The 22,712-nt window shown below is 42.4% G+C and overlaps 1 protein-coding gene and 1 pseudogene across 2 annotated transcripts in view; both read right to left on the reverse strand.

Moving 5' to 3' along the window:
• Positions 1-2,496: 2,496 nt before the first annotated feature.
• Positions 2,497-7,100, reverse strand: LOC108700773 (annotated as a pseudogene).
• Positions 7,101-7,248: 148 nt separating this feature from the next.
• grb7.L (growth factor receptor bound protein 7 L homeolog) overlaps positions 7,249-22,712 on the reverse strand; it is a 28,560-nt gene continuing 13,096 nt past the window's right edge. For both annotated transcript variants that reach the window (XM_041576136.1, XM_018234707.2), the window contains 14 exons: positions 15,253-15,436; positions 14,111-14,243; positions 13,640-13,796; positions 13,327-13,448; positions 12,464-12,541; positions 12,030-12,167; positions 11,286-11,396; positions 10,812-10,910; positions 10,495-10,569; positions 10,063-10,179; positions 9,154-9,217; positions 8,964-9,051; positions 8,395-8,488; positions 7,249-7,968 (listed from right to left, as the gene is read on the reverse strand). In XM_041576136.1, coding sequence (XP_041432070.1) covers positions 7,822-7,968; positions 8,395-8,488; positions 8,964-9,051; positions 9,154-9,217; positions 10,063-10,179; positions 10,495-10,569; positions 10,812-10,910; positions 11,286-11,396; positions 12,030-12,167; positions 12,464-12,541; positions 13,327-13,448; positions 13,640-13,796; positions 14,111-14,243; positions 15,253-15,436 — 1,607 coding nt within the window. In that variant the 3' untranslated portion in view covers positions 7,249-7,821. The remainder of the gene's footprint in view (positions 7,969-8,394; positions 8,489-8,963; positions 9,052-9,153; positions 9,218-10,062; positions 10,180-10,494; positions 10,570-10,811; positions 10,911-11,285; positions 11,397-12,029; positions 12,168-12,463; positions 12,542-13,326; positions 13,449-13,639; positions 13,797-14,110; positions 14,244-15,252; positions 15,437-22,712) is intronic.

The raw sequence follows: 22,712 nt of genomic DNA on the forward strand, positions 1-22,712 counted from the left end.
AGTTGTCTCCCCAGGGTCTTAATGGTTGATATTTTAGGGTTGGAAATGGGAAGTGAAACTCACAGCTCGGTGACCATCTCAGGTTGTATTTCAGTAAGTTCCCCTCTCCATTTGCCATGGGACAAAACCCCTTTTCATAAAACGTACATTGTCTGATGCAAAACCAGAGCATAGACATTTTCCTGGCATGCTGAGAGCACTTTCTGGAAAATCTTTAGTGAACCATCACTTTATTTTATAAAAACCCCGTCGGGAGTTTCTTCAAAAGTGCCGTGAATGGTTTTTAGAGAAAGGCAAATGTGTGTTACAGATATGTCCCTTATTTCCTTGTTGAACTACATTGTGTTCAGAAGGTTCACAGAGATAAATACAGATGGAGCAAACCAGACATGTGCCCTATGCCATGTCATTACAAATCTGCTCCATCTGTAGGTATCTGAGATGCCAAGTTTCAGGTATGGACCAGACTGATGATGCTTTACGGTTCTGCCTTGTTAGGTTATCCCATTACAATGTTCATGAACCCTCCTCCCATGGAAGAGACTGTTGGATGTCCATACTTTAAATCAGAACCAGCATCCTTGCTCCTTGTTGGACTTTGCTGGCTTTCCATCGTATGAATTTTATCGCATGGAGACTGGCTTGCATGAGGGTATCGTGGTGGAAGACCAATTTGTAGAAAATGTCATTCACAAGTTCTCCACTAGGGTCAACATATTTCAGTGCGGTCACAGGGGTATAAACCTGATTGGTCTGGTGCCGCAATGGAGGTTCCTCCATTGTGATGACGCGAAGAACGTTCTAGAACAATTCCAGTCAAACATTAACCCTGACATATCTATTTAATTCTGTATCATTGTTTGATCACTGAGTGGTTATCGGCTATCTAATATTTCAGATGTGATGCTTCAAACTTATTCAATATGTCTTACAGGAATTGCACTTCAAGGGACAGTGATGTGTTCCAATTTTAGCAGGAATGTGGTACTGTGCCTATATAAACCCTAGTGCTTCTAATCTTTTCTAATGCAGGTGATCCCTGCCTCCCCCCTCAGTACTTACTAACCTGTGTCCCTCTTTAGTTCTCTTCTCAAACTGAATGTGTCCAATGGCTCTTACCTCCTAGATGTTCATGTATTGCACGTGGATTCCTCCTGAAACTGTACCCCAACCTGCACCCCAGCAAAAGTCACACTTTCCCAAACTGAATACTGGATTTGGTGCATCCATATAAACACACCAATGTGCATGCTATTGTGGAAAGAGCCATGACATTGGCCCGGGTCTTGTAATCCATAGCAGCCAGTCTGATGTGGTAAGCCTGTAAATGCAAACTCTGCACCTGCTATTATCTAGATTTTTAAAGAATCCTACTAACAGTCGCAGGTGTCAGACAGCTGGAGACCCCCCAGTTGGTTGAGCATGTGCATTTGATCTCAGTGTGCTTTGCTTGGGGTCAGTTAAAACTGTTGCAAAAGAATAATACCACTTATACAAAATACCAAATGAATAAACAGGAAAGTGTAGCTGGTGGTTATATCATGTCTGGTTGCTCTTTGTTGTTGTGACAAGTCAGTGAAACCTTATATACAGACGTGTCACAATTCAAACCACTGAATATAACACCAATAGCCAATTTTAATTCTTTCTTAGGACCTGACTTGTGACCTTGGCTGGTGGAGCTATTTGATGAGCCGTGGTGCTTTATCTACAGTGGCATTTATATGTTGAGGATGCTCAAATCTACATCCTCTTTCCAGACCTGCACTCAACTTTAGCTCAAGTCCCAGACTGTCAAATAGCAATATCTGCATGTATGTCCTCTCCTTGATCAAAACCATGGACAAAATTGAATTGGTCCTCTGTCCACCTCCCACAAGTGCTGATCCTCTCTACCAATACCTGCCCATTCACTTTAAGATACTTGTACTCACAAATCACTCAATGGCACCACCCTACATCATCTCCTAATAGCCAAGAACATCCCGGACATAACATTTGGTCTGCACAAGATCTCCTTCTGTCCTCCTCACACATTACCTATCATTCCTGCACCCAGGACTTTTCACATGCTGCACTATCCTCTGGAACTCTCTCCCTGTCCCACACGACACTCCCAGAACCTCCTGGCTTTCCATAAACCTCTTAAAACCCACCTTTTCACTCAAGCCTATAACCTAAGCCCTCAGCATCTCAACCAGCTTCCCAAACCACTGGCTCTCAGTTTTTCACTATGAACTTGCCATCACTATCCTAACCAACAGGACCTCAACAACCATCCAAACTGGACACCCTCACAATACACCTCACTTTCTTTCCCTTTTTGATTGTAAGCTCTCGCAAGCAGAGCTGTTTCTTCCTATTGTCTACTAAAACATGCATGTGCATTTTAGTGAAATGTTTGTCTTTATACTGTATGTAAACCTATATTTGTGTGCCCTTACTCTATAAAGCCTTGCAGGAGACAATAGTGATATAAATAAACAACAAATTAGACTACAAGATATTACATTTCATGGCCTGGTACAGCAAGCTTTCACAGAATCCTTCAACTGCAAACTTGGAAGCAGCATAAATATCATTGGACATGATGCCTGGGGTGAAAAAGATAAACACAAGTAGAAAATCTAAGAAGAAGAGCAGCCACAAAATACTTATGTTTTATTGTATTGTCTGGTAGGATTAGGGCTTAGGGACTCCTGCACTGAGACATTGTCCTTGGTTTATTGCCTGGTGTTACCAGGTTGCTTTCTGACCTTGGAGACCCATCACACTGCTGATCACCACAATATGCCCACTTCTTCTTCTCTTCATGCCAGGCAGGACCTCCTTGATCATTCTAACCACCCCAAAGAAATTGGTTTCGAAAGACTCCTTTCATATCGTCTATGGACTGGCATTCTATGGGTCCAATTAACCCCACACCGGCGTTATTAACTATAAAAAAATAGACAATGGTTGAGAAAAACTGATGACCTTAATAGTCAATTATACTTAGGCAGTGGAATGTATTTGCCAAACTGGAACATTTTAAATATTGAGACCATCTGTCCTACACCAACATGGTACCAGTGATCAACACAAGCTGTGAGGCCTCTAAATGCCTAGACTCTGATGATAAACAGTAGTTCCACTGCAAGTTGCTACCACCACCTCACATCTCTAAAGGTATGGGTCAACCATATCAAGAGCTCTGTTGTCTATAGAGGGCTACCGTTAAACACATTTGAATGTTTTTCCAGCAAGCATCAGAGCAACCCAACTGCAATATGAAATTGAGGTTTTGTGGACAGATGAAACCAATAAAGAGCTTTTTGGCCAAAGTTCAGAGCTATATGTGTGGTACACACATACCTGGGGTGAAGTATGGTGGTGGTAGCTACCACTGATGGAAGACTTATGTGAACAACATAGAGAAGGCGGGGGGTGACTCCAGTCTTTATAAATGAGCACAGAATAAGATGGGATGGGATATTTTGTATACTTCTATAGTCTTGCCTCCCATGCCCTGGATGTGAAGTAATGTAGGGCACACTAGCATGTATTGATGCATTATAGAGAGTGGGGAACAATGGAAAACCGAAGAACTTCTAAATTGTTAAGCACCCCAGACACATAAATCTCAACCCCCCTCCCTATTCTTTCCAGTTTGTGTAACCAGTCTCAAGGAAAAAAAATCTACATGATACACCAAAATACTGTCTTTTAATAACCCCCCTCTTTCTCCGAAAAGAAGAATGCCCCTCTGTCACTCAGTTTCTTCCTTAATTAATTTTACTAAGTGCCACCCCACAGAAACCATGGGTCAACATATTTGTTCTGATGAGCTCTAGCAAGATCCTAGACAGTTGTGTAGTGGTACATATGAGGAAACCCAGTCAAGCATGGAGCACTGGGAAGCTTAATTATGATGATTAGTTGTGAAGAAGCTCTGAAGTGTAAGGGTTGGTTGGCTTTACTGCCACAGACCCTGTATAGTCAAGCTTAAGGGGCCACACACCACTCACTGAGAATGTCCACATGCCGCCAGGGGAGGCTTTCCATGCATTCCCTGATGGAGCTGTCACTGCAAACGTCCAGCTTCTTAATCTCTAGAGTGTCATTGAGGGCATCTCCTGCTGCTTCTTCCAAGGCTCCTCTTTTCGCCAGGTTCCGCATGGTGGCAATTACTATAGGAGGCAGGTATGAAAAGGAACAACTTGTGCCCAGCACAGATTAGTGTAGGGCCCTATGTATCTGTTACATCACACAGCGGCACTCCTTAATAATTCATGGAAAAGAACAAACTAGGGCTGATTTATGCACATAACAAGTGCAGTTTGAATTCATATTGCAAACTTGGGTGGGGTTTGCTTTAATAGAATAATTAATTGTTAGTTCTTTAGTGGATTTAAAACCTTAATCCTCACTTGCAGCCAATTGAGTTCATGCCCAACCTGTGCTTGGCTGCGAGGGGGAACTCAGATATTTCCATGTTCCAAGGAATTTCAGTTGCATTACCCTATATACTAACAGGTATTACACCCAGAATAGGGAGCCTGCATTTTTAGTACAGAAGCGGGATACCCCTGACAAGGTATTTCACCATATTAGTTATTTAAATAAGCAATTGCTCCTTTTTGGCTCGATTGACTGTTCCTTGGTTCTGTTCTTTCTTTAGCCATGTACATTTGTTGGAATAGATTTTAAACATGGTGCTTCTAATTATGGGTGGAAAAACATCTATACGTTGGGGGTTCCTAACTATGGGGCTGGCCCCAATTTTTGGCTTTGAGGGCGTGAATTTTACATCTGCACTGCAGTTTCAATAGGCACCATTAGGTGTCAGTAATGGCTGATACGAGCAGTGACTGTTGCACATAGCTATTAACCAGTTGTAGTTACAATGAGTATTGCTGATGTATGCAGTACCGCAGAACTGGTAATACAGGTCACTGAGCTCCATTGTTCATAGATATTATCAGAGGCCTTGCGTGGAAGGATAATCTGGTTAGTGGGATCAATCATCTTGTAGACGCTATGACCTCACCAGTGATAGTCACATCATTATGATTCTTCATTATTTATATGGGAGAGGCTAAGCTGCCCTTTAACTGACGTCAATGCTTAAAGCCTTGCACGGGCGGCAAATAATTGCACAGGGCCAAAGGCATGGCTAATAAGGTTATGCAGAAAATCAAGGTTTAGCTATGGCTGAAACTGTCAAATGTTTCTGTGAAAATCCTGGAGAACAGCAAAAGAATAAAAATGCTGTTGATGATGTGCCTCCATGTGTGCAGTATGACAACCATATACTTATTCCAGACAGATGAAGGGCAAACAAATAAAGTATTACTGGTGCCATGCTGCTGTGCCATCACTACCCTATTGCAACTTACCCTTGAAGTGTTTCTGCTCATCATTGGCCAACTTCACAGCCAGTGCCAAGCCAATCCCTGAAGAGCACCCCGTTATCAGCTCAAGTTGAGGCTCCATTAGAGGCGGCAGAGACGGGGAATAGAGTTGGACTCAGGAGGGGAGACGGGATTCTTGCACTTGATGTGATGCCTCTCTGCCATACTGATATTTATAAGGATAATTCTGGGTCCTGATTGGATTTTTTAATCATTTTGTCACACTCCAGACAGTGGAGATTAGGGGGATTATATTGTCACAGACAACAACACGCAGCCAACTAGGCCAATGACAACTGAGGGAGAGACAGAAAGTTTCCCAACAACAGGTGCTTTGTAAGAGTCAGGTAGGGCCACTTCCGGAAATCTTTGGGCCCCACAAAAAACTACATAATTGGGTCCAATTACAATTACATTAAGGTCCAAATATTATCTGCACAGAAGCTGGAGGGCCACAGAGGCCTTTCCTTGGGCCCCTACAACTGGCTGTGCTCTCCTCGCTGATGGATCTAATATACAAGCCCTGGGCCCAGATCAGTAGAAGAGAATACATATGGGATATTTTTTATTTCCTGGGTTTGGTGACCGCCTGGCAGCCTCAGAGCAACAGATTCTCACACTCATAATGGATTATTCGCTTGTTTCATCTGCAGTTTGACCGATGTCCTACTTTTTTTAGTGTCACTCCTGTTGTTTCAATCAAAACATGAAGATGGAAAAGCAAACATTAAGTATTAAGGAAACAAAGATGAATTATGGGTCTCCTTTCTTTCTCCAAAGCAGCCGTTTTTGCCTCACTTTATGACAGAGATTCTGGCTTGATAAGGTCAATGGGGGGCAACTTCCTCAATAATAAATAGTAGCAATGAAAGTGCCCCTACTTGGTGGGAAGTGCAGCAGGTTAACATGACCTGTGGTTATAGTCAGGGCACATTCCTTGGCAGGAGTCATGGGTCAGGGTAACCATTAATGTTGTCGGAAGCAAGTCATTGACAAGTAGGGGTTGCTAATATTTACAAGAATGCCTTTGGGACAAAACCACAATTGTAGCAAATGCGATAACCCTCTCACCTTCTATTACAAGCTCCACCCCCTTAAAGCCTAGATGGGAACCGTAGGCCTACAGCCTTGTGCTTTTATATGGTCATGGAACTCCTCGTTGACTTATAATATCCTTATACTGTACAATAGAGGTGCATTATTCACTAAAGAATAAGGGTCCATGACTTGTATAAAAACACTTGGATATAGTGATGGAACTCCTTGGGGACTTATATATAATTTTTATTGTACCTTCTGTACCTGAAAATATCAGAGATAGAAGATGCAATTAGTCAAAGATTAAAACTGAAACCATAAAAGGGTCTACTGAAGTAGACTGAAAAGCCTACTGAATGAGATTGGTTTTATTTGGATTTTGAATCTTTGAGCACCTACTGTAATTGCCACCCCATCATATTTTCCCCAATCAAATGGATATTTGTTTATCCACAACTGTCTATACAGATATAGATCACTGTGCATTTTAATGTTGGACAATAAGAGATGCTCATGACCATAAGTAATACGAAGGACCCATGCAGAACCCCACTGCAACCACAGAGATTTTGAATAGAAAATTGAAGAATGATGGGCAAGACGTTAGAAGTTAAGGCCGACTACAAGTGAAATCAGGTTGAATGTTCTGTGAATGAAGTTGATGGATGTTCATGACATTATTTCTTGTGCCCTTCTGTAGAATGCACGACAAACCTGAGGCTAAAATGAATCTCAATTTCCAGAGAATGAGGAGCAACTGGTCATGAAAGTCCCAGAATGCAGAAAGTACGAGACACAGCAGACACAAACGTTTGGGTAGTGCAGTATTTCCTCTCTTTTTATTAGGTGTCACGTCTGGGTAGATATAAATAAAATTCTCTTCATAAGCAGATTGAGGTTAGAGTGTTTTGTACAAAAATAAGCAAAAAATAGATGTCAAAAAAATATATATATAGTCAGGATTTACCGTATAAAATATCTGACCGTCAACTGGCCACATTGATATGTACTGTACAGTCGCACTGTGACTTTTCCATGTGCCCAGCCTTCTTCAACTGTTCGTGGGCCTCCATATAAAAGGGTAAGTCTTTCTTTGGAATTGAATTGTCTCCTTGGCTGTCATCTGAAGCATTTGCACCAGCATAGAATTAAAAAATGTAGCTTATTGGGTTTCCTCTCCTACACATCAGTCCTTGGGCCGGTATCTTATTTTTATCACTCGAAGGAAGCATTTGTGTCTTAATGCTGGGCATGCAGTTACTAGTCCCCTGTTGGATCAAACCATCCACAATGCTCTATTGTATCTCAGTGATACCAGTTAATGTGGAATAGTTGTCCCAATCGGTGGCATCCCAGTTGTCTTCTTCAGAGACTCCAGCCAAGACTCCTGTCACAGTGCCACGTTGGTACAGTAGTGTTTAAGAGTGCACGGCAGGATTCCTCTGTTGATCTGATGGAACTCAACCAGTTGGATGAGATCAATGAATTTGGTCTCTCCGTCGTCCATTGAATAGTAAGGCCTGCCTTCTTCCTCACACTAAAATCAAGGCAATAAATAAAACATTAAATGGGGATCCAACAGTACAATGTAAACACAAAGTAAAGGTAAGGAGGTTGACCTACTCTACAACCCTTCCATGGATGATAATCATCACAAGAACCTGGCGTCAGACATCAATATATTGTAAGGAAAGGAATGGAGCAATGGGCAATAAGAAAGAAAATCTGCCATTATTGCAGGCCATTTTGTGATAAGGAAGGCAATAGAAGGGCTGTTTTGCAAGAATAAAATGTTGCTGTGTCATGGACATTTACAGAAGAGAGGACTATTGACTAGAGGTGGCATCATAAAAGCTTATCGGTGCAAAATAAAAAGTAGAAGAAATCATTCATAAAATTCATTTTGCTTTGGACAATGTTAGGATTCTTTCTGCCATATTGGCTTTTTTTCACTGCCACGTACCGGTAAGATTAGGTAATGTTTGATCTTCTGCAAGTGGCACAAAGACAAGACAAACCCTTTGGCATTTCTCGTACTTTCCCGTACCAGGAAAACTCTGCAGGAAGCAAATACATGGTATGGATTAATGAGAAATGGAAATATAAATACACTTCTTCCACCTGAAACTCTTGTCAATAGCTTCATCTCATTCATACATTTAGTAGGTCAGACTGGCCTGTTGGCTACCAGGGAATCTCCTTGGTCCCTCTTTAGAACAATTCAGCAACCGTTCTTTATTATATTAACCACAGAAATGTATGTTTTAACAGGTTTTACTTCCAGTACTTGTGGCAGTGGGCCCCAGACATGACATATTCTTGTGTGCCCAAGAGGTCCAGTCCGACCCTGCCCATACAGCCAAGAAAAAATTTTACATTTGTCCTTCAACTCAATGGCTTATATGATATTGCTTAAAAGTTCTCCTTGGCTGTGTAACATTTCTCTCAATCTTTATGATGTCTAACCTTTCCCAACACAATCTCCTCTTAGTTCAGAAGAACAGATATGATTTTAACTTTGCAGCCACTCACCCGTCCACCATCCCTTGCTGCATTATTAGCCGCTGAGTCTCATCTCTTGATAGGCGCCCATGGTACCAGGCTTGACTTTTGTGGATTCCTAAAATGTTAGAAAATTCGTTTTTTTTAAAAAAAATCTTTGCATGCTTTTAGAGGCACAGTGGCCGTCACCTGGTGGACCTTCAGTGGTTTGCAGACCTACCTGCACTGTTGGGTGGGGTGGCCTGACATGGCGTGGGCAGACTGTAACGGTGAGTGGTTTTCTTCTGTATGAAGACATCCAATAATTTCAGATTACAAAACAGTTACAAACAGCTTTTAATACCCTACTACAGAAATAATACCTGTTGTCTATTTTAAAAATATTCTGGACTATCTTTTCACGCAAGGGGTGGAATAAGGGAGCAAAAGCTTTACTTCCCCTTCAGACGTGAAAGGAAAAATTGTATTACTGTCTAATAATAATAATCCCTTAGGTCTCGGGCTGTTTAAACGCAATCAGTCTATGGCCGGGGCTCTGACATTTAATGGCTATTTGTATATGGAATGCTAATCCAAAAATTCTTTGCAGGTTTTTCTCACCGAATGTAGCACATGAGAAATGTCACGGTACATTTCACGCATTTTTGGGGATTTCGCATTTGTCACTCATAAGGGCGCCCAAGGAGGTTTTTCAAGAACTTTAGAACTTTAATAGTAAAGCAACTAGAAGGTTCTTTACAGAATTTATGGAGTGGTAGAAGCAGTGTTTGGACTGGCCTGTTGGGAGACCAGGGAATATCCTGGTGGGCCCTCATATCCTCTACATTTATTCATTTTACAAGCTCCAGTCCTGTGTTGCTGCTTGCTGTTCGCCTGTTCTGCCCTGTATTTGCAATGTATGCATGTCCCCCCATCCCCTTGAATAAAGCACTGAAAACTCTGCTTTCAAGAGGTGGCCACCAAGTCTGGAATGGGATTCAAAATAGGTTTTGGCATTGATAAATGACCCCTTAAGTCTGCCAGTGGAGCTGCTTATTCCATGGGTTCTTTCCCTTCTATGTAAACGGAAAAAACAACTAAAGGATAAGTAGGGGCAATATGCCAATGTTAAATAATGCAGATTACTCACCCTCCAAGACTGAGCCTCTTCCAAAGCCACAGACAAGGCTTCCAGTGGGTTCTCTATGACTCTCCCAGTGCAGCCTGAGAAGTCCATAGGGACCAATGTGCTATCGGAGGCGCTGCGCTGTAAGGAACACAAACACTGGGTCACATTGATTTCTCCCATTCCTGGTTCTACAGCAATTCTGGGCCATTATTTTGGAGACATTTGATATAGTGTAAATGCTGTGCTCCCACTGATTCCTTGTGCTCTGATTGGTGGAATGATGCCCTGCAGTGTGACCATGCACATGGATTGCCACCGCATTCATATGATAAGCCATTTATCAGCCAATGGCCTCCCACATGCACTGATGAATAAATTTATTTTATAATATGCTAGACAGAATATATACAAGTAATTATCCCTAAACCTTTGATATGCAATAGGAGATATTACCTGTTTGGTTGGCTCAGCCCACGAATGAGGGTTACGCTTAGATATCTGGTAATTCTTATACAGCTGGGCTCCATACTATTGAGAGAGATAAACAAGAGAATGGTATATATTGGGTATATGTGGCATGCGATATGTGTAATAAATCGGGGCATAATCTATTGGTGTATACAATATATGGACCAGGTTGGTGCACACAGAAATTGAGATCTATCAGTGAATACAGTCTATACACAGTGCCTGGGATATGCTGGAGCTATGGGATGTGTGTGTAGAGAGTAAAGGAACTCTCTCAGTTGCCTGTACCCTCCACTTCTTACCTTAAATAGACGTATTGCAGTGAGCCAGCAGGTCTTCGCCTGCTCATCTTCTGTGCACAGGATTTTCAGCCCTTTTGTACCACTGCGCATCTTTAGAGCCTGTGGGGGAGAAGAAGACTAAGATCTTAGACTGTACTCAGTCAATTATTTGTGGATGTCATACAAAGAAGTCTATGAAGAGTTTGAACAGACCAGAGGTCCATCAAGATCCCTTGGAGGAGCAAGTCATGGCCCAGGGCCTCCTATTGCATGAAAGATCTAAGATTGTCCATATGTACTCAGCTAATTATTTGCTGATGGTATACAAAGAAGTCTATGGAGCATTAACCAGACTGGAGGCTTGTAAAAATCCCTTGGAGGACCAAGTAATACCCCAGGACCTGCTTTGAAGACTATTCAATGTGGGAAAAAAAATCTAAAAAAAAGATAGAATGTTCTGTGCACAGAATGGGAGAACCAGTACATAACACGTACCTTTAAACAGAAGCCAAACTCAGTGGGGGCGGTATACATCTTCTTGCCCTGGGTCAGGCAGTAAAGGTTGGATTCATTCACATCAGCAAAATACTGCAAATGTCTGGGATCCTGTAAGTACAAAGTGTAACTTTAATCACACCTACCAACATTTGTTTTTATTGCACCTACCCCACCCCATCCTTGAACCCACTGCTCCTCAATTCTTCATACTGGACTGCCCAGGGGCCCCACTGGGTGATGTAAGAAAGAGATGGTGCACAACAGCCAGACAGTCTTGCAATGATTTCCAGCCTGGCCCATGGAGTAACGTAGGAAAGAAAAGACGTAGAAGCTTCAAGAGGAGCCGGTTCATGTTCAATGGACATTTCCTTACATGGTCAGTAGAGGGTTGGGAAGGAAAGCTGAACAATGCTACAAACAATCTATGCAAAGGGTCGCCTGGGGCAAGGGGGTGTCAGGAAAAAAAGCAAAGAACACAGGACCAAATTCTGCACCAGGATTCGTAGACTTTCACTTATAGCACTGGCCAATAAATGTAGACACTGCAAAAACATACGATGAGAAGGTTTTTCCTTCAACGTGGGCTGTAGGTACAATGCCTAATTATGAATGCCAATCAGAAATGCCAGTGACAGATTTGCAAGCTTTGTGCATAACCTGTTTCTGGATAATAGATTCCATACATGTATTTTTAATGGACAAGGAGTCAGTGGAAGAGTTCTGACACACTCTATGGCTCACCTTGGAGGTTCCTTTTGTAGAGTAATAAAGACCTGACCGCCGCAGAAAGAAGAAAAAGCACTTCCAGACCTTACGTCCACTTTCCTTCATGTGCAAGTAGCCCTGGATCTCTGGCCAGCTGCCCGAATTCAGGAAGTTCTGCAGGGAAATATAATCAGTTTGGCACTTGCAGTTGCTCGGATCTGAATGGTGTTGTGGCCTAGGCTTTATAAAGTGGCCGGGCCAAATGCTGGACTTGATGAAGCTCTGTAATCCTAAACTGTTGAGACTGAATATTCCGTATGGCTAATCAGTACAGTGCGTCTCGGGTTTTCAGCACCGGTCGAGCTAGACACTGTGTCAGACTTCTGAGGTATCAGCTGATCGTTTAATACGTGTGACCCGTCTGGTACAAGATGTACCATACACATTGCTGGAAAACCCAATATTGTTACCTGTACGAGCTCCGAGTGCGTGAGGCCTTTCTGGACTTCCAGGTTCCCTCCGACCATGTCTTCGGGAAACAAAGAATACTGGGAAAAGGCAGGGGGCAAAAAAAGAACAAGAGCCTCTTCAACCAAAGTTAAAAAAGGTAGAAATAAACTTATACTAGTAAAAAATGGGAATATTCACATGATATCAATGCAAGAGGCAGATGGGTCCATAGCTAATGGACATGTAGGAGATATACAGATGGAGCAAACGTTAATGGTGAAAGAGAGTGTTCCTCTGCCAGACACATTATGCACCACCAAACCTGCTTCATCTCTACAAGGACAAGATGAACTCTTCTAAGAACTTCAGCAATATACATCATTCTTTTTCTAGCTTTCATGATATGAGCAATTTTCACACGGCTAGAAACTGAAACAACAGCACCGCCTGCTGGCCAGTTCATCCGACCGGGCAGACAGTGGAGAGGAAATTTCAGAGGGAGAAAAGGGGAATATTTTTAATGTTGCTTCGCAAGGAAAACAAGCAGAACTGGCCAGCAGGCGGCACTGTTGCTTCAATTCCATAATATTAGAGGCTGAAAAAATGGCCAATCCCTTGAAAGCTAGAAAAGAGCAATAAGTAATATAGATTGATGAAGTGTTTAGAAGGGAACTCTGGGAAATTTTACAATCATTTGTTTTTAGGGGTTCCTTTTGAAATTCTTTTGATCGCAAATAAATTGCAATGGCAAAGGCCGATATTAAGCTTTTGTGCCAGAAGTACCCATGTGTCCCTTGGCCCAACCTGCCTGAAATTGAAGCATTAAGGGGCGACTAGGTGTTTCCTGTTCTAATATCAGCATTCAGGCATTCTCCATACTCACAGGGGAACCACGGAACAGTTCGTACTTGGCAAAATTTTTACGGAAGATAAAGTTGCTGTCTCCTCCCGCTGGCCACATGGCCTGGACCTCTACCACTGACTCGTGGTCTTCAAGGCAGCGCTCTGTAATGTATTAATGAGAGTCATGTCATCAAGGCACATGGGTTCCTCAGGCATTTCACTTCCTTTGAACCCTCATGCAGATACAGAATCCAAGCAATTACTATATTTCTATTATGTATATAGAAATAGAAGGAAAAAATAGGTGTAGATCCATTGTTGCTTCAATTGTAATCCCCACTTGTCCTCCTTACCAATCCCCAAATGGGGATGCAGCTCCATTAGAGACCAACTCTCGTCGCTCAGACAGTGCACCCTCTCCACCAACATGTCACACACGTGTCTTGCAGTGGCCCCGGCTGTAACTTCTAAGGATCGGCATGTGCCATCCTCGCTGTACACCTTTACTACCTGAGGGACAAATCATGAGACAAAAAGATTAGGGACTATAGCAGGATCTATAGAAATAACGACTGCCCTTTGGATGGAAGGCAGGTGCCTTGTATTGTTTTGTTGCTAACAGTACTCCAATAATCAATTCGGCATCTACATGCAGTTTCTAAATGGAGTTTAGGTTGTTAGGGCCTAAATAAATGGGCAGGTGTTTCAAACTTCGGTTGAAATTTGAGAAACTTGGCCCCATCTGAAAGCCTTTGCCCCCTAATAAAACATAAGAGGGCAGGTCTGGATTTATTTAAGAGGAGACTGTAACTTGAAGGACTCACGTGAGGTCCCCCTTCCTTTGGGGAGCGACCACTTGGGGTGTTATTTAAGATGGGGGAAGAATTGCAGAGCTCTGGAAATGGATTTGGGATGTCAGGGAGAGATGCCGATCGTGACTCCTCATCTCGTAATCTCCTGCAACATATAAATACATTGGGTTACACCTATTGGTTAGACAGAAATATTGGTAATATCTCGTTGATTATGGTAGAGTAACATTTAGCATGGGACAGTTTCCCAAACACATCAGCTTTACACAAGTTAGAGCCTCCTGATCTCCCTAGGTTAACTTTTTAGATCCTTTCCTATCTGGATTGGTACTATGGTACTAGAACCCAGATTTGGGTACAAACATCATATCAGTCATGGGAAAGCAACATAAGGGAAGCCTGGAGGGCCATAGATTAAGTTGGACAGGGGTTGCTAAGGTCAACAGACACCAGAGACTTGACAAGGCAGGTGTCAAAAATAGCATTGTTAGAATCCAAAGTAGAGGTCAGGGTGACACCAATCAGAAGGTGAAGTTAAGGCAGGTCATAGGTCAGACGGCTTCAATCAACAGCCATTATGTGATGTCTGCACAACAGCCCCGCCCTATTAATGTTTGACTTTGGTACCTGCATGGACTATAGGCAGCAGAGCTCATTTAATGACCCAGAATAACCTCATTGCATTTACCCATAGCAACCAATCAGCAGTTATCTTTGACCTTTATGCTGCAGGTAGAATGGTGAATACCATTCTTTGATTGGTAGCTATGGGTGAACTGGTGAACATGGTCAGTGTTAATAAATGAGCCTCAACTTTTTGTGCTAAAATGATGTTTGGGGAGGCTGCCAGTAGAAGGCTTTCCATTGGAGAACTTATCGTCACACATGAATATATAGTGTTCTCTAACTATTCCCCAACTATACATCATGCTAGTGGCCCATCATCGAGATGGCTGTAGTTGTAGGGTGTTCCATTGGGTTTCTCCCAGCCAAGCCATAGTAGGACTCATTGCCCTCAGCAAACCAATTTTCATATTCAACCACTATTTACTGCTATTTGGAACTGCCCTCTCCAGGAGCGCCATTCAACTGGCCATTTGGACTTTGGATGGATTTCATGTAAAATCTCTAGGCGCCACTAGGCTGCCACTTACCCCCACTTACGGCTCTGAATGAGCAACGGCTGTGACCTCTTCAAATCGGGGGTCAGCAGTTCTACTTTCTCAGGGTGGCCTTGTTGAGTAGAAGGGCATCGGCTTGTACAACCTTCTCTCTCATACAGATTGTCTGGGGCAGGACTGTGACTGCTCTCGAGGGCCTCCAAATCCATGTCATCCCCTGATGGAGAAACAGGTACATCCATCACATGTATAAAGCCTATCAAAGCATATGGAAATTACCTGAGTTCACTTAATTAGTTATGTACAATTAGAAACAATGCGCACCCAATCCACAACATTGGTGGTAAAAAAATGAGCCATGAAAGGCACTGGTACTGATCTGGTGGTGAGGGCAATGTTATTAGTATCTGGATTGAAGAAGGTGATACTGATCTGGTGGTGAGGGCAATGATATTAGTATCTAGATTGAAGAAGGTGGTACTGATCTGGTGGTGAGGGCAATGTTATTAGTATCTAGATTGAAGAAGGTGGTACTGATCTTGTGGTGAGGGCAATGTTATTCGTATCTAGATTGAAGAAGGTGGTACTGATCTGGTGGTGAGGGCAACGTTATTAGTATCTAGATTGAAGAAGGTGGTACTGATCTTGTGGTGAGGGCAATGTTATTAGTATCTAGATTGAAGAAGGTGATACTGATCTGGTGGTGAGGGCAATGATATTAGTATCTAGATTGAAGAAGGTGGCACTGATCTGGTGGTGAGGGCAATGTTATTAGTATCTAGATTGAAGAAAGTGGCACTGATCTGGTGGTGAGGGCAATGTTATTAGTATCTAGATTGAAGAAGGTGGTACTGATCTGGTGATGAGGGCAATGTTATCAGTATCTAGATTGAAGAAGGTGGCACTGATCTTGTGGTGATGGCACCATTATTAGTATCTATATTGGAGAAGGTGGCACTGATCTGGTGGTAAGTATATTATTAATATGTAGGTTGGCACAGGTAGCCGTGAGCAGCAGTGAATAGACTGTTCACTACAGATGAGCCATTTCTGTTCATACTGTGCCTTAAAACCTGCATGTTGCTATTTGGCTTGAAGTGTTGGCATGGATTCTGCCTCATCAGCTAATGTTCTTTCCAAGCTCTGACCTGCGCCCGACCCACCTTGCTCCTCCCGGGTTTAAACTGTAACTGAGAGGGAGGCCGTACCTCCACCTGCACATTAACACTTTCACTTTGAATAGTGCAGGGATCTGTTGGGCGCACCTTGTATTCAGCAACCTACACACACCTGCACTTGAAATCTGCACTCTGATATCCCAGAATTCTCCTGCTGCTGGGTTGAGATTCAAATCTGCAGCATTCCTATTTAACGGTTCTAGATCACCCGCCCCAACGGCAGATCTAGAACCATTAAATGTGAATGCTGCTGAAGGTAGCTGTTGAAGTACTACAACTCCCAGAATTCCTCCATGGAGAAAGGCTGACTGTGGGTGCTGGGGCTTGTCATGTAGATAAAGGAGCCGCACACCACAGAGACAACGTGCAGGTATTGGGAGTAAATTCGGATGGTGGAATCCGTGCCATAAGTTGGGCTTTGTCCCATGGAAGGCCCATCTAAAACTTTCTAAAAATAAAAGTGCTGACTGATCCAGTCGCTCAAGCAGCCGAATGCAGGAATACAGAGTGCAAGAAAAGCGTGGAATTTGCCGGCAAGAATTTTGGTTTGAGAGAGGTTAATTCAGGTATGTGACCCAAGGGTTCTGCTGGTTCCCACACAAAGGAAACGAGACCGTTTGCATTTTTTCTGTCCTCTTGCGGAACCTGAAGTGGCTGCACAGTTAAGGCATTTAACCCCTTCCAGGCCACTCATATGGGTGCCACCTACTAGGTTACCTTTCTTCCATAATAATACATTGGCATCAAGTACCAATTGTATTGACTGGCACTGCCACATGAGAGATGGTGTTGCAATGCCAGGCAACTGGCTGCATTGTGTGTTCATATCGGACAGATCATGACCCTTTTGGCCACCATAAAACTATAAGTGACATCAGACCAGAAGTGACATCATCATAAACCAGAAGAGATGTCATTCAAGCATTGGAAAACATGGATAGCCACAGCTGCAACCCAAAATCCAGGCACTTAGCAAATTTCACTATTTGCATAAATCCGTGACAAATCAATATGTAATCGCTTGCAGGGAAATTTCTTGTGTTTTTGTAAAATGAAATATAAAAATGCAGCCAGCAAACTTGGCACTGCAGAGAATGGCAGAGAAGTTATTGGCTTAGAAAACATCCCCGGGGCAAACAAATGAGCTGGCATCTGTGCAGTATAGTATAGTCTGAGGTTCCTACTACTTGGCACAGTTTCATTAGGAGCCAGTTACACTCGCTGTCTGTTTTTGGGTAATAGGGCAGGGTATTTGCCCCAGAGTTCACCACCAATAAGGCCAGTCAGCTGGTGGAATCAAAGACATATCCCCAGTACAAATGGGGTTAAGAGAAAGTATTTGATGAGGAAGAGAAGCTGTTGTCACGTTGTGTCTGAGAAGAACAATGCTCTGTTGTAGCTGAAGCCTGCAGAAGGTGTGCCACTGCCCCAGGTACCAGAAGCCACACACAGCCACAGGGATGGGAGCACCTTCCTCAACCAGGTGCCAACAACATCCTTGTACTTCCGCTAGTGATTCATTAGTCCCAACTCTGCTGGACCCGGTATAAATGTCTAGCAAATTAGAAATGCTTTTATAGACAGAGCTGATCTCTTGGAGGACACCAGGAAATGATCTGGGCTTTCCATTTAGAGCTGTCTTTAGGGTCTCCAAGCATGATTGTCTGCTCTTGGCTCAGACAGTTGCATGGAGAACCTCAACTATTTCCTATATTAGATCAGATAGGAGATCCTCAGCCATCTCCTATGTTAGATGAGATAGATGGATAGAGACCCTCAGCCATCTTCTATATCAGATCAGATAAAGTCATGGATGGAGACCCTCAAATTTTTCAACATTAGATCAAACAGAAGCACAGAGACCCTTGGTCATCTTCTATATTAGATCAGATAGTGGCATGGAGACCCTCAAATATTTCAACATTAGATCAGATAGAGGCAAGGAGACCCTCAGCTATTTACTATATTAGATCAGATAGATGCAGGGAGACCCTCAAATATTTCAACATTCGATCAGATAGCGGGGTGGAGACCCTCAAATATTTTTATAGTGGAACAGATAGAGGATGGAGTTATTTCCCCCACTGAGGAAAATTAGAACTTTTTTGCCTGTAGATCAGCGAGTAGTTAGGCAGGTTTCAGTTTCCACTTATTCAGCCTCACCTACTCTATCCTATAGTGAATGTCTACATACTTGTAGTCTACATACAATAAGCTGAACTACATGTCATAGTAAATGACTCTCACAGCCTCTCACCCAGTTCTTCAATTCACACCCATCTTCATCATAACCATTGCTGAACACCCTGAAACCAGCCAGTATGTCGGCAGGGCACCTTATGGATCATGCCACTCAAATAAGTTGCAGAATCAACACAAAAGTCGGTTTAGATCCAGGCAGATTCCTTATTGTAATAACTGTTTCCTAATGCAGAATTACATTTCTTATTAGTTAAAGGATCCCACCCACCCTAAAGAGCACTTGGACGTGTCCTCACCCTTAGTTAATGATCCTTTGATTGGGGCCAAAATATAACATGTCTTAGCTTATGCCTCTTCGAGTCATGGTTTATCGACATGTATGGGTTTCTTTGAAACAAATTTGTTGGGGAATGCGTCCGTAGCATTGATAACAATTAAATGAAAACAGCAAAGTCCTAGGTGCTCTAGTGGGATCTCCAGGAACATCAGCAACACAAATCACCTTTCTGCAGAAAAATGTTGAGCAAGGGAAAGAACGTTATTTTGGGCCTCTGCTGGACCTGCATCGCCTTTGCTACCCACGAGGAAGGAAATATACCTTATAAGATTTCAGACCTTGAAGTTTGAAGTTCAAATTTGATCAGGGTCCTGCTTAGTGGACAACAAGGTGAGAGATACATGGAAACATTGACATACTGTGTAAATGGCCTTTAGGCTGAGCCCTTGGTTTAGGAAGAATAGGTAGCTCTTTTTGCATCCAACACAAGGACAGCTCCATATGCTGAAGAGAGAGTGCATATTTCCTATAGGGCCACATAATGATATCTCTGCTAATTGGTAGGGGTTGGCTGTTTCTGTGCATGCAGCTTGAGTATTGAGTTGCACCAGTAATCTCTGGCCTGTTGATTTTGTCCTATGTACATGGCATTCACCGGTCCTGGAAAGATAAGACTCCATACTGTATAGCAACAGGTGCTACGACTGCAATCTAGCAGTCAAGGGGTTAAGTCCGCCTCCGCTGGCAGGCTGGGTTTTTCTCATACAAGTCCTAGAGCGGCAGGAGTTAATTATTGACTTGATATTGCTCAGGCTTGAAATGACCTCTTGTTAATATTGTAAGTGACAAGGGTTGGAGGAGGTGGAGGGGGGGGCACTTTGTGAAAGACTGATCCAAAGTCTATCTATAGGTGCTGGGGAAGGGAAGGGAGGGTGCTGTGACCCAGCCCCTGCCATTTCAATGCCACCCTCCCTTCTGCTAACAGCTATGCAAATTCCTTTCACTTGCACTTCAACTCATGGCTTCTATATAGGATTCTTATTGCTCTCCGGTGCCAGAAGCAGACATTTTGTTTGTTACTATGGAGCACTAAGGCTTAGAGCCCCGAGAGCCAAATCAGATTAAAGTTAGCGGCTTAAGCCAGCAATCCTCTCTCTCTAGTTTTTTTTTTTAATGGAACAGTATAAATGGGTTATGGGGGAAATGTCACAATTAGCACTTTACTAAATCACTATTTAGATGTATTGTTTCCTGCTTGGTGGTTTCAGTATGACTGTCGAGCTAGAACAGTCGTGTTTTGCCCCCTGCTAATATCCACACACAGCAGTATATACAGTATTGGTGCTAAATAAATAACCAGTGGTGTAACTATTGGTCTTGCAATTGAACCCTATGGAGTGGGTCTAGCCCCAAATAGCATGTGTAGAGGGCTTCTCTTAAAGGAGAAGGAAAGGTTAAAACTAAGTAAGCCTTATTAGAAAGGTCCATCTAAATATACCAGTAAACCCCCAAAGTGCTGCTATGAGTCCCCTGTCAAAAGAAACAGCACATTTCTTTCCTTCTATTGTGTACTCATGGGCTTCTGTATCAGACTTCAGCTTAAACCTCCAGGGCTAGGGCTTGAGCATGCTCAGTTTGCTCCTCTTCCCCCACCCCTCCCTTCTCTACTGTAATCTAAGCCCAGAGCAGGGAGAGACTCAGGCAGGAAGTGATGTCACACCACATTAATACTGCAGCTTCTATCCTAAACAAACAGAGCGTTTCTAGAGCTTTTTACTCAGGTATGGTAAAACATTCTACAGAATAAATATAGCATTCTAGCTTGCACTATTGCAGCTAATCTATTGGCAATAAAATGCCTCCGTAGCTTTCCTTCTCCTTTAAGAGACAGTATTTGAACCCTGTTATGGATTAGTGTTGGGGCCCTTTCCCAGGTGGTATTCAAATGCCATCCCTGGATCAACTCCATAGTAAAGTTGGCTTTGACCTAGGACTTCTGCCTTCTAGATTCATACGACTCATAAAGGAAGACCAGCTCCTACTTTGTTTGCATCTTAAGTAAGAAATCTCATTGTGCTCATAGTTTTGCCCCTGGTGGATACTTTATCATCTAGATAGTATGGCATGTGTTGGCCATTGTGGTTTGTGGGTGGTTGCACCATCAAAGAAGGTGTTAAGATCAGAGGAAAGGGCTGGTATCAACTGAGGCTACTGTTAACTTCATAAAGCCACTTGATAGGATGGAGGTTCAAACCAGTGAAAATCTCTCATAAGGGAAGATTGTGAAACTGGAAATGACTGGATCGCTTTACAATGCAGAGACCAAACGTAGAGTATAATCTTTTTACTGCATACCAGCCGATTATTATCTTTATAGCAGTAATATAGATAATAATATTAGATACACATTTTGCTGCTTTTGGCAGATGGTGGGTGAGACGGCAGAAAGAGCCATAGGTTGGGCAATACTGGAGCCATCTTGTACAACTGTCATCGTCTTGCCTTATTATACCTGCCAATAACTGCCTCCTTGTCAGTTGCCCCTATACAAACTCCTTAAAGACAGCTCATTTTGGGTCTCTGATATAAATTCTACAATGGTCGTTTAACAATGACATCCTGAATCACTACCATGCCTATACGCTGATTTTTAGATGACATATTCATGCTATTATGGAGGATATAACTCACTTGCACACAAAAAGTTTAGTGAATTTGAAAATAATTTTTAAAAACAATTACTGATATATCTTTATTTGATCACATTGCTGAGGTTGAGAAAAGAGACAGGTCCTTCTAGTGAAACCTTGACCACACATATTAATATTGAGCTCCTTTATCCAGAAGATCCACAGCAATACACTCTCTAGTTTGTTCTTTCTATAAAATGTCAGATTAATCCCTGAACGAATACATTGCCAACATTATTAAATCCATAGGTTTTGTGCCTGTGTTTTTCTAAAACAAAATTACTTCTTGAAACTCTACTGAGTCTTTAATTATAATCTCTTCAGTTCTACCTCTCAATTGTCCCCTAAGTTATCTCAAAACACATTTTCAATTATATTTCTCAGCTGTCCCCCCAAAAAATCTCTTCCATTCTACTTTTTTTTTATCCAAAAACATATTTTCGATTCTACTTATCAGTTGTCCCAAAAAATCTCTTCCATTCTATTTCTCAGTTGTCCCCAAAAAAATCTCTTCCGTTATACATCTCAGTCGTCCCCAAAAAAATCTCCTCATTTCTACTTCTCAGTTGTCCCAAAAAATCTCTTCATTTTTGCTTTTCAGTTGTCCCCAGAAAACCTCTTCCATTCTACTTCTCCATTGTCCCCCAAAAAACATGCCGCAACAACAAAAAATATACTTTCCTCTATTTTCAAGGGATTTCCTTACATGAAAGTGTTTGATGATGAATAGTCATTGGTGTATGGGCCCAAGCCTTCTTGAATGCTACATCTCTAGTGTATACCAAAAACTGTGCAAGTTCCTTAGTTTTATTTCTCTGTACTTTCTCCTGATCATTGATTTACTTTTCGTAACAGGAGCCAAAACTGCTCTGCAGACTGAAGATAAGGTATTATCAGTGCCTTCAAAATATATCTTTTGTTCAGGAAGGAAAACTAGTTAGCAGGAAGCTGGTTATCAGCACCAATTCTTAAAATAATAGATGACATCCCAGCCAGGTTTATTACCACCACCTGAAGGTACAGTTACAGACCTATTGACTATTTGAAGACCTACGTGGGACTTTATGGCCCCAACTTGACTAGTAGCTCCTGAGACTTCTATATATGACACAAATTCTGCTCCGCAAGCATGTAGTGTATTGAAAT

This window comes from Xenopus laevis, chromosome 9_10L, assembly GCF_017654675.1.
Source record: "Xenopus laevis strain J_2021 chromosome 9_10L, Xenopus_laevis_v10.1, whole genome shotgun sequence".
Taxonomy (NCBI): domain Eukaryota; kingdom Metazoa; phylum Chordata; class Amphibia; order Anura; family Pipidae; genus Xenopus; species Xenopus laevis.